This window comes from Ovis canadensis, chromosome 3, assembly GCF_042477335.2.
Source record: "Ovis canadensis isolate MfBH-ARS-UI-01 breed Bighorn chromosome 3, ARS-UI_OviCan_v2, whole genome shotgun sequence".
Classification (NCBI taxonomy): Eukaryota; Metazoa; Chordata; class Mammalia; order Artiodactyla; family Bovidae; genus Ovis; species Ovis canadensis.
The window spans coordinates 95,696,625-95,709,881 of record NC_091247.1 but is presented as its reverse complement, the minus strand read 5'-3'; the positions used below and the strand labels follow the sequence as shown (position 1 = coordinate 95,709,881).

Genomic DNA, 13,257 nt, shown 5'->3' with positions numbered 1-13,257 from the left:
GAGATTAAGGAGCCAGAACAACTGGAGGAGGTTAACTAGAAAGAACAGCTAAATGCAAGGTGAGATGGTGGGATGGATCTGAGACAGAAAAGGTTCATTTTTGGAATAATGAGAAATCCAAATTGGTCTACACATTTAATTATAATTTTGTATGATGGAGAATTTCTTAGTTTTGGTAAATGTTTTATGGTTATGATGTTAGGATAAGATGTTAACATAAGGGGAGGTTTAGCAAAGGGTATATTGCCAACCTCTAAAATATTCCCCCAACGGAACTTCCCTGGCGGTTCAGTGGTTAAGACTCCATGCTTCCAATGCAGGGGGTAGTTTGGAAACTAAAATCCCCCATGTCACATGGCATGGCCAAAAACAAACAAACAAAAATCCCCCAGGTGATCTCTGCTTCCTGGTATTCATGCATTTGAGTAATCCCTAACCCGTGAGGGCTGGCCAGAAATACTGATTCATGTCTTTCTAGTATTAGAATGTGGCAGAGGTGATGAAATTCACTTCCAAGATTAGGTTACTACAAAGTAAAGACTGTGTTTTGTCTTGGGCACATCTGAACTCTCACTTGCTCACTTGAGAAAAGCGTAATTGTCACAGCTGCCTTAAGGAAGGAAGAAGCCGTTTCTGGCCAATAACAATGTGAGTGACCTTAAAAGAACATTGGTCTTAGTCAAGTCTTGGGATGGGACCACAGCTGCAGCCAATACCTTGTTTGAACCCCGTGAGAGACCTGAAGCCAGAAGCACCTAGCTAAGCCATGCCTGGATCTCTGACCCACAGAAACTTGGGGTAGTATTTACTGTTTTAAGCTTCTACATAATAGATAACACAGGAACTCTACTATTTTTGCAGCTCCTCTAAGTCTAAATTTAATCTCAAAATAAAGTTTAATATTCTTAAACATTTTATGTATATATACACACATATACAGATGAGTGTGTATATTATTTACAGATTCTGGAGTCAGACAGACTAGGTTCAAATGTTATTTTTAACAGTGAATGGTCATATGAGAGTGAAGTCGCTCAGTCGTGTCCAACTCTTTGCGACCCCATGGACTGTAGCCTCCTAGGCTCCTCTGTCCATGGGATTTTCCAGGCAATAGTACTGGAGTGGATTGCCATTTCCTTCTCCAGGGGATCTTCCCAACCCAGGGATCGAACCTGGGTCTCCCGCATTGTAGACAGACGCTTTACCAGCCGTCTGAGCCACCAGGGTAATCTAGGGCAAATCATTTAATCTAAGGTTTGTAAAACCTATAAGTTGAGATAATAAAACCTACCTACGATGATTATACTAAGTATAAAATGATATAAACATTGACTACAGTGCCTAGCATTTAGTACATTCTGGAACAAACAGCATTGTTATTAGTTCATATTTATAATAAGCTATAATTTTCTCTCTCATTCAAAGAATTCAGCTCCAATAACTTGACACTTTATCACTTAGAGTTTAAGTATTATATGCAAACTTGCCAATCTTTTAGTTTCTAAACACTTTTCACACCCAAAAAGGATCTATTTATAATACTATGGAAATCAGAGATTGACCTTGTTTTTATCTGCCCCAATCCAATTCTCGGTCACTAACTTTCAGAGCTATAATGGACCTCCAAGCTTTCCAACTCTTTCTTCCCACCAATCATCCATCTATGAGTGCCAAAGATATTAAATGACTTGTCCAAGAGCACAGTTGATAGGATAGGTTAAGCACGGCTCAGGATTTGGGAGACATGGTAACGTGGCAGAGCAGCACCTGCTCCCACTGAGCAGACTGCCTTCTCTGAAACAACTGCTGCTCGCTGAAAAAGCAGCAGTGTCAGTGTCTCAGTTCCCAGAGGGCAGATACGGACACCACCACCCGCCTTACAGGGTTAACAAGCACTGAGTCAGGTGACACATGTAAGTCCCTCACTGCCATGACTACCACACGTGGATGGTGATTACACATTTTTTCTCTTCTTTTCAAGGCTCACCACTATGATCTATTACCTTCTCTCCCATAACGTGGAAACAGTACACACAGAGGGTAAGTGTTCAGCCATATAGTAAAGGACTCATTAACGTAAAAGAGAATGAATGATAGTCTTAAAATCAGCCTCAACAGTATAGATCTCATGCATTTATCCCTAAACTGGGTTTTCATTCCTACAATCATTGTGAAATAAGATGTCACATCAGGGACCACATTATCTTGACATACACTACTCGTGATATTAACCTTGATAACTTGGTTAAAGTGACGTCTGCCAGGAATTTTCACAGAGAAATTACTGCTTTGATATTCATTTAGAGAGGAAACATGAAACAGAAACAGAGAGAGAGGAGGAGAGGGAGCACATACATCATGCATCCCCTTCCAAAGCCTGGTCTTCAGCATATTTCCAATGTAATAAATAAGGAATCACTAAATTGTACCACTCGGTGATCAAAGATTCTTCTGAGTAATGTTTTAAAATACTTGATGTCAAGTTGTTTTCCAGAAGTCCTTTTGAGAGTATAAATACATTATATTACATTCAGATGTTTTCTCTTACTTAGGTGTTCATTCCTTGAAAGATTTCTAGATTAGGCAGGTAACAACCTCCCCTAAGAGAAATTATCTGCCTCTCTCCCAAGAACTAAAACTTGCTTAAGTATTTTAAACCCTTTATCATAAATTTCATCAGCTTGCTTGTCATCACAATGAGACTCACCGATCTGCAGATACCGGAGTCCCTTCTGGATTGGAATATTCTTCCAAATCTGAACTGTTCACTTGTGTTTGCCTTGATGTTACTATCTGGCTATTCTGATAAGGTATGGTTTTCAAGTCCTGAGTAATAACATTACTATCTGGAAGAGGAGATTGTACGACTTGAAAGTCCGATGAAGATTTAGGTCCTAGAAAACCTAAAGATTCTTGATTCTGTGCTACAGGTTTACTGATCAATAATTTGGAGGTTGGTTCCAATGATCTTGAAGATATAGTTTGTAGGTCAGAGTTAAACTCACTATTCATCCTTGTTTTAGTGGCAGGCTCCAATGAATGCAATCTTTTATCTAAGTTTCCACTATCCAACTTGGAAGGAGTCTTGGGAGAAAGAGTTATACGAATACAAGAAAGTGCTTTTCTATTTGAAGGTGGAGAAGACACAGATGTTGCTACTGTACATTGATTTGGGGCTGATGGGGAGACCACATCACTGAATTTGGCTTCAACATCTATCGTATCAGAAATGTGTAATTTAGGCTTATGTTCATTATTCTTTTCTACTACAGAATCCTGACTTTGAGGAAGGGGGGAATGGAGTTTTTTCAGGTGGTGATCTACATTTGGGACCTTGCTTTGTTCAAAGAGTTGACGCTGCTCAAGAAAAATTGAAGAAGGAAGGTCTGAAGCTATATAATCCTGACTCTGAGGAAGGGGAGAGTGGTTTTCTCTTAACTGATCTACATGTGGGGCCTTGCTCTGTTTAAAGAGTCCTCGCTTTTCAAGAAAAATACGACATGGAAGATTTGGAGCTACATAATCCTGATGTTGAGGAGGGGGAGAATGGTGTTTTCTCACATGCTGGTCTGCATGTGGGGCTGTGCTTTGTTCAAAGACCTCTTGTTCAAGAAAAATGTGTGAAGGAAGACCTGCAGTAATAGTTACATTCTTCTCTTTTACTTCTACTGTGGAATTTGGTCTGCCCATGCTAATGAGAGTATGATTATCAGAAAAGTGAACTTCTTTGAAATTACTATCATTTGCACTGGCACTGGGCTTAGGATGACTGCTTTTAAAATCTGATTTTTCTAAGGGTTTTTCTTCTTGATAAGAATGTTCAACAGATAATTTTTGGCTTTGGCTACTATTTTCCGCTAAAATAGTCACAGCTTTATCTGGTGACTGACTAATGATTTTAAGTGATGACGGGGAAGAGGTTCTCTGTTTTAGATCTCTAGGAGGATTCTGCTCTTCAGTGAAATGAGAATTAACTACCCCCACAGATGCTCCAGAACACTGGCTACCTTCAGTAACACCAACCTTAAGAAAAGAGGAATCTGAAAAGCATTTAGAATGTCGGTGAGATGAGAAAGTAATGGAGGTAGTAAACTTTTTCATGGGTTCTGGGGGCAGCGTTTGTGATGAAGAATGACAATCCATTTCTTCAGGTGGCATACAAGCAGGTTCTACTAATTCTGACAGCCAAGGGTCCAGCTTTTCATGAAATGGCATTCGAAGGCCCTTGCTAATTTCCAAGTCATCACTGATAAAGTTTTGAAATGGGGAATGACTTTGTAACTGCAAGGAATTCCAAACTTTGAATTGGGAGTTGTTCTGGTCCAGTGACTTGGAAAGGTTGATGTGCCTAGTTCTCCATGATGATGGGCTCCATTGTCCTCTGACTATTTCTGAGGGTTCAGCAGATCTAAAAACACAAGGGTGGCTGTCCAATCGGGGTCGTTCAGCTGTTAGAGTTCTGAAACATCCTTTTTCATGGCTCTCAATAATAATGTGACTACAAACAGCTTCTGGCTTGCATCCTATTCCCCGTGGACTCTGTAAATCCTAGAAGATATAAACAAGTTCTTACTTGAAGTAGTCTGAATAATTATAAAAACACAACAAGAAAAAGATAGTTAACTATAGGATAAAACGGCTCATGATAATTAAAACCACACAGTTAATTTCTTCTAAAAGTTTTCACTTAAGTTACAAAAGCAAAGACTTCTGCTCACCTTTTTAGTTTTAATAACAGGGGTCCCTTACCCAAATTCTGCAGGTCACATGACTACCAAGCAGAGACTCTCTTGCAGGCAGATAGGATCATGTGACTAGGTACAAGCCAATGGGAGGTAAGCAAAAGCAGTACGTACAACTTCAGGCTCTCATCCTTAAAAAAATCAAGCTCTTGGCCTTCATGTTCTCCTACTGCCGCCTCCGATCATTATCATCACTACTACTCTTTCTTTTCTTAACTGGAGTGTAACTGCTTTACCATGTTGTTAGTTTCTGCTGTGCTACAACCCATTACCATTGCTCTTGCCAAATGAAAATGGTGAGGTCTAGAACAACCCTGGGAGGCCACACATAATGGTGGCTCAACTGCCCACCTAGCTTGGTTCCTCAGAAGATTTCAAGAAGCAAAGTTACTTTCTTACCCTGGACCTGAAAGAGAAATACAATTCTACCTTATCTCAGCCATTGTATTTGGGTCTCTCTGCTACAGAAACATGGCCTACAGCCTAATATTTACCAATAAAGACAGGAAGAAAGAATTAGTACTTCTTACTAAAATACAGGATCAGTCCTAAAGATACTATAAATATTTAATACTTCTTTGAGATTTCTGTTTTGCATATAAAATGATAACCTGGCATTCTATTTAATTTTAGTGCCACATGTGATTTCATATAAGAATATTTTAAATTGCATTGCCATTTCTCACATAATGGAGATGTATTTTTCCCTATTCCTCCTGCGAAGTACAACTAAAAATCCTGGACATCATATACAGAACAAACTTAAGAAGAATCTGAAAAGTAAAGAGAAAAAAGGCAGACTGGCTAGGGACTTTGGGATCAGAGAATAACTGGGGAGTGATCCCTGGGTTTTCTTTTTACTTCAAATATCCCAGATTTCGAGTTAAAGACAGCAACCATGAACAAAGAGCACAGAAGAATACAAAGAGCTCTAACAAAAACCTGCTCTCATTAGTTAAAAAACAAATAAAGGTGAAGTTCAGCAAGACAGAAAACTTTTAGACAACAACTGCTCTCTTCCAGCCAAACATCACAGAAAAAAACTATGGCCTCACCCATACCCACACCAGCAAAGGCCAAGTGAGAAGCCTAAAGTTCCATCCCTGGCAAACTCTAATGCAGGATCCCAACATCCAGGCCAATGTGGTATTAGAGACAGTCAAAAAATTATACAACTACCATATGACCCAGCAAAGCAATAAAGACTGATGTTCATCAAAAACCTACACAGGAATGTTCATAGCAGCTTTATTTGTAATAGCCAACAACTGGAAAACAACCAAGTTACCTCATTCAATCGGCATATATTTAAACAAACTGTGGTACATTCATACCATGGAATACTACACACCAGCAAAAAAATGAACAGACTATTGACATTGAATATTGTTCAGAGAATTATGCTGAGAAAAAGCCAATACTAAAAGATTGCATACAATATGATTTCTTTTATATGACATTCTTAAAAGGACAAAATTATGGAAACAGAAACTAGATTAATGGTTGCCAGGGGTTAAGAAAGGAGTGGGACTAAGATAGGAGTGGATATAGTTATCACAGGGAAACAAAAGGGACCCTTGGGTTGGTGAAAACATTAAGTATCGGGACTGTATCAATGTTATTATCCTGGTTGTAATATATTATCACATATTTGCAAGACATCTTCATTTTTGGAAACTGGGTAAAGGATAAAGGCAATTCTTCTGTATTATTTACTACTTTATGTGAACCTATGATTATTTCAAAATAAAATGTTTAAATTTTTTAAAAAGTCAATAAACTAAATACCACTGGATAAAACATTTTTAAAATGTGATTTTAATTCAATGGCTTCTTACTTCCTGACACTGCCACACATATCATTGGGAAACAAATGCTCCAATTTGAGAAGCATAAACTTAGTCCAGCTTCTTAAAACTGGGCATGATTAGATTTATATTCATCCCACAAGACATTTCTTCTTTCTTCCCAACAATCCGTGTCTTATAATTTTTTAGAATACTCCAAACCCCACAACCATCCATCATCTCCTCCAAGCTTTATAATAATTATAAACAGCTTTTTATAGTAACTTTTCCGTTTAAAATTTTGTTATAGCTTTGGTACTGGGCAAATCAATTTTACTTATTTTCATACAATCTTCTCCAGATATAGCCATAAGAACTTATATTACGTCCCAATAATGTATCCCTTGATATGGGACAGGCTCTTAAATGTGGACTTCCCTGGTGATCCAGTGGTTAAGATATACCTAACAGAAAATGGCTAAAATAAATGCACTTCCAATGTGGGGGACCCAGATTCAATCCCTGGTCAGGGAACTGACCCCATATGCTGCAACTAAATATCCTGCATGCCATAGCTAAGACCTGGCACAGCACACTAGCCACTCAAAAGGCTACTGTTTCCCTCACAACCTTCTTTAATGATAAAATCATTCAGCAAACAATAAATGAAAGGGACTTTCTCAACCAGATGAACAGCATTTACAAAAGATGCACAGCTAACATTATAGTAAATGGTAAAAGATCAGATGCTTTTCCCTTAGGATAAGAACAACATAGTATGTACATACTTCCTCTTATCATACTAAAGGGTCTAGCCAAAGCAATCTGGAAACCAATTAAAGAAATCAAGAATGGAGAGGAAGAAGTAAAACCATCTCTGTTTGCAGATGACATGATCTTCTACACAGAAAATACCAAGGAAACCATAAGAAAACCAACGAGAACTAATAAACAAGTTCCTTAAAATTTAGGACATGAGTTTAACAGACAATAGTCAACTGCATTTCAACACACAGTGAACAATCCAAAAATGAAACAAAACAACTCCATCTGCAACAGCATAAAAATAAAATACTTAAGAATAAATATATTTATCAAATAAATGAAGACTATACCACAGAACACTACTGAAACCAATTATAAGAGATCAAAATAAATGGAAAACTGGCCCAATGAATTGGAAGACTTTAATATTGTTAAGATGGCAATACTTCCCATACTGATCTATAGATTCAAGGGAATTCCCAACAAAATGTCAGCTGGCTTTTTTTCTTTGTAAAAATTGATCCTAAAGTTCATTTAGAAATTCAAAGGAGACACTGTAGCCAAACCATTTGGAAAATGGTGAACAAAGTTGGAGGGCTCACATTCTCATTTCAAAACTTAACCACACAGCTACAGTAATCAAAACTGAGTGGTACTGGGTAAGAGAACAGAACTGATAGTTCAGAAATAAATACTAACATTTATGATGAACTGACAAGTAGGCTAGAAAATTCATGGGGAAAAAAGTCTTTTAAACAAACAGTGCTAGGACAACTAAATATCTATGTGTAAAATAACGAATATGTACTCCATATATAAATAAATGCCATTTCAGCTACTAAATATATGGATTATTTTTATATTTAAAGTTTTGATACTTTGGTATATAAAATAGGAGATATCAGTATAACCGAACCTTTTTTGTTTGTTTGTTTTAAAGAAGTGGCAAGCAGCCTGATTCATGAGAAGAGAAATTTCTTGGCCATGTACAACTCCTTGAGATCCCATGATCTGTATGTAGCCTACCAGGCTGCTCTGTCCATGGAATTTTCCAGGCAAGAGTGTTGGACTGGGTTGCCAATAACCTAACTTTTTCTCAAGTGTTTTCTAGTTCTTTATAAATCCATTAATTTGCTAAAATAAACAAATAATGCCTCTAAGTGGACAGGCAACAAAAGTAAAAATACATGCGAGCAGTTGTCCAGTTTCCCCAGCACCACTTATTGAAGGCACTGTCTTTTCTCCATCGTATATTCCTGTCTCTTTTGTCACAGACTACAATAAATGGCCACAGGTGCATGGGTTTGTTTCTAGACTTTCTAACCTGTTCCACGAATCTATATTTCTGGTCTTGAGCCTTTACCTATAGCTTACTGTAGCTTTGTAGTATAGTCTGAAGGGAGCCAGGTTTCTCCAGGTCCATTGTTCTTTCTCAAGATTGCTTTTACTATTCAGGATTTTTTTGTGATGCCATATAAAGTGTAAAAAGTTTTGTTCTAATTCTCTGAAAAATGCCCTTGATAATCTGACAGGGTTGGCACTGAATCAGAATATTCCCTAAAACTATACACAAAAATAAACTCAAAACTGTTTACTCACACTCAGAAACAGTCACAGACATAGGGAACAAAGTTATGGTTCAGTTCAGTTGCTCAGTCATGTCCGACTCTTTGCGAGCCCGTGGACTGCAGCATGCCAGGCATCCTTGTCCATCAACTCCTGGGGTCTACTCAAACACATGTCCATTGAGTTGGTGATACCATCCAACCATCTCATCCTGTTGTCCCCTTCTCCTCCCGCCTTTAATTTTTCCCAGCATCAGGGTCTTTTCCAATGAGTTAATTCTTCACATCAGGTGGCCAAAATACTGGAGTTTCAGCTTCAACATCAGTCCTTCCAATGAATATTCAGGACTGATTTCCTTTAGGATGGACTGGTTGATCTCCTTGCAGTCCAAGGGACTCTCAAGAGTCTTTTCCAACACCACAGTTCAAAAGCATCAACTCTCTGGCACTCAGCTTTCTTTATAGTCCAACTCCCACATCCATACATGACCACTGGAAAAACCGTAGCTTTGACTAGACGGACTTTTGTTGGCAAAGTAATGTCTCTGCTTTTTAATATGCCTTCTAGGTTGGTCATAACTCCTCTTCCAAGGAGCAAGCGTCTTTTAATTTCATGGCTGCAGTCATCATCTGCAGTGATTTTGGAGCCCAAGGGGGTAAATGGGTGGTGGGATGAACTGGGAGATTGGGACTGACACAAACATACTACTATGTATAAAACAGATAACTAATGAGAACCTACTGTATAGCACAGGGAACTCCACTCAGTGCTCTGTAGTGACCTAAATGGGAAGGAAATCTAAAAAAGAGTGGATACATAAATATGAATGACTGATTCACTTTGCTGTAAAGCAAGAAACTAACACAACATAGTAAGTCAACTATATGCCAACAAAAATTAGTTTGAAGAAATACACCCCAAATTAAAAAAATATTGGTGCAATTTTAAGTGAAGGCTTCCCAGGTGGCTCAGATGGTAAAGAATCTGCCTGCAATGTGGGAGATCTGGGTTCAATCCCTGGGTCAGGAAGATCCTCTGGAGAAAGGAAGGCAACCCACTCCAGTATTCTTGCCTGGAGAATCCCATGGACAGAGGAGCCTGGCAGGTTACTGTTCATGGGGTCGCAAAGAGTTGGACACGACTGAGTGACTAACACTTTCTTTCACATTATCAGTTGAAAGATCCTTCTCCTCAAAGAAAACTAATGTTAATACTTTTGTTGCTTTTTTAAAGAGAAAAATCTTAATTTTTTAAATATTTAGATTAAGATTGAGAGGTACAATTTGAATCTTTCATATGTAAGTATTCATATTTTAGTTTTAACAACAAAGAAATGTACAAATTTTAGTTTAAATCAATCACAACATTCAATGGCAAAGTACTGCACAGAAACTCAAATTAACTCTCTTGATTTACTTTAGTAGGAAAAGTAAAAACTCAAAAGAGTTTTAAATCAAAATTTAAAACTGTATCAAAGTGCACAATAGGAGAAGGAAATGGCAACCCACTCCAGTGTTCTTGCCTGGAGAATCCCAGGGACGGGGGAGCCTGGTGGGCTGCCGTCTATGGGGTCGCGCAGAGTCGGACACGACTGAAGCGATGCAGCAGCAGCAGCAGCAGCACCAAAGAGGGAGACACCGCTCCAGAAGTAACTCAGTCATCACCTAATCTGATTGCTGTCTGTAACTAATGTGAACAGTGTGGAAGGCTGTGTACCCATAAATACTAAACCATATTATGAAAGGAAAAAAAAAAAGTGCACAATAAAGAGAGCTAAAAGGCAACCTACAGAAAGAGGAAAGTATTTGCAAACTGTGTGTATGATGATGGGTTACTGTGCAGAATACTGGGATTTCCCTGTAGCTCGAATGATAAAGAATCTGCCTGCAGTGCAGAGGACCTGGGTTTGATACCTGGGTAGTGAAGAACCTCTGGAGAAGGGAATGGCAATCCACTCCAGTATTCTTGCCTGGAGAATCCTATGGACAGAGAAGCCTAGCAGGTTACCGTCTGTGGGGTCCCAGAGTCAGACATGACTGAGCTACTAACACATATACCTAGAATATATAAAGAATTCTTACAACTTAAACAAACAAACAAAAAAACAACACAATTCAAAAATGGGTACAGGTCTTGAATAGACATTTCTCCAAAGAAGATATATAACTGGCCAACAAGTCCATGAAAAGACATTCAAATCAATAATCATCAGCAAAATGCAAAGCAAAAGCCCAATAATGTATCACTTTGTATCTGCAACATGGCCATTATGAAAGAAAAAAAAAACCTAGAAAATAGTAAGTGTTGGTGAGAATGCAAAAAAATTTAAATCTTTGTGCATTGATGATGTTAATATAAAATGGCTACTAAAGAAAACTGTATGGCAGTTCCACAAAAACATAAAAGTAGAGTGACCACAGGATCTAGCAATTCCACTTCTGGGTCTCTACTGAAATACTTAAAAGAAGGCTCTCAAGGGGATATTTTTGTATTTTCATATTCACAGCAGCTCTATTCACAAGAGCCAAAAGATGGAAACAGCTCAAGTGTCCACAGATGGGTGAATGGATAAACAAGTGTGGTGCATACATACAATGAGATACTATTCGGCCTAAAAAGGAGAGATACTGTGACACATGCTACAAAACAGATGAATTCTGAGGACACAACTGTCAGAGAAAGAAAAACACTATATAATCCCACTTTTATGGAGCTACCTAAAGGAGTGAAATTCAGAGACAAATTATAATGGGGACTGCCAGGGGCTGGAGAAAAAGGGAGAAGGGAATAGGGGATTATGGTTCAGTGAATATAGAGTTTCAGTTTTATAAGAAGAAGAGCTCTGAGGACTGTTTGACAACAATGTTAATACAGTTAAATACAGTCAAATGCACGGTTAAAAATGGTTAAGATGGTAAATTTTGTTATGTATATTTCAGCACAATTTTTAAGAAGAAAAATAATTTAAAATTGCTTCAAAGGGGGATCATGGACCTAGACATAAGAATTAAAACTAAATCTCTTCGAAGATCATTTTAAACCTTTGTGACTCTCAGTTATGCCATGATTTCTTAATATGACACCAAAATCACAAGCAATAAAAGAGAATTCAGTCAGACTTTGTCAAAATAGAAAAACCTGTGCTTTGAAGGTCACAACCAAGAAAGTGAAATGACAGCATACAGAATGAGAGAAAATACGTGCAAACAACACGTCTGATAGGTTTAGCCGCCAGGCCGTGTCCAACTCTTGCTACCCCATGGACTGTAGCCTGCCAGGATCCTCTGTCCATGGGATTCTCTAGGCAAGAACACTGGAGTGGGTTGCCATTTCCTTCTCCAGGGTATCTTCTCAACCCAGGAATCGAACTGGTGTCTCCTGCATTGCAGGCGGATGATTTACCAACTGAGCTATGAAGAAAGCCCACAGTGAAGAGGGAACTCAACAGTAAAGATAATTAAATTTTAGAATGGTCAAAAGATCTGAATAGAGATGTTTCTGCAAAGAAGATAAACAAATGACAGGCACATGAAAAGATGTTCAATATCATTATTAGGAAAATAAAAAACATGATGATACCACTTCATACTCATCAGAATAACTATAATCAAAAAGACAGAAAATAGTTTAAAAGGATACAGAGAAACTAGAACACTCATATACTGCTGGCAGGAATGTAAAATAGTACGGTTACTTTGTAAAACACTGTATTAGTTTCTTAAGATGTTAAACAGAGTTACCACATGTCCTGGCAATTCTACTCCTAGGTATATAGCCAAGAGGTGAGACACATGTACCCCAATGTTCACTGTAGCACTGTTTATAATAGACAGGACATGGAAGCAACATAGATGTCCATCAGCAGATGAATGGATAAGAAAGCTGTGGTACATATACACAATGGAATATTACTCAGCCATTAAAAAGAACGCATTTGAATCAGTTCTAATGAGGTGGATGAAACTACAGCCTATCATACAGAGTGAAGACAGTCAGAAAGAAAAACACCAATACAGCATACTAACTTATATATATGGAATTTAGAAAGATGGTACCGATAACCCTACATGCAAAACAGCAAAAGAGACACAGATGTATAGAACAGTCTTTTGGACTCTGTGGGAGAAGGCGAGGGTGGGATGATCTGAGAGAAGAGCATTGAAACATGTGTGTTACCATGTGTGAAACAGATTGCCAGTCCAGGGTCTATGCATGAGACAGGGTGCTCAGGGTTGGTGCACTGGGATGACCCAGAGGGATGGGATGGGGAGGGACGTGGGTTCAGGATGGGGAACACATGTACACCCATGGCTGATTCATGTCAATGTATGGCAAAAACCACTACAATACTGTAAAGTAATTAGCCTCCAATTAAATAAATTTAAAAAAAAATGTCC

The 13,257-nt window shown here is 38.3% G+C and overlaps 1 protein-coding gene across 5 annotated transcripts in view; it reads right to left on the bottom strand.

The window, feature by feature from the left end:
• The window catches only part of ALMS1 (ALMS1 centrosome and basal body associated protein), a 190,056-nt gene that overhangs the window by 82,580 nt on the left and 94,219 nt on the right, over window positions 1–13,257 (bottom strand). For all 5 annotated transcript variants that reach the window (XM_069583699.1, XM_069583702.1, XM_069583700.1 and 2 more), the window contains one exon: window positions 2,708–4,548. In XM_069583699.1, the coding sequence (XP_069439800.1) occupies window positions 2,708–4,548 (1,841 nt within the window). The remainder of the gene's footprint in view (window positions 1–2,707; window positions 4,549–13,257) is intronic.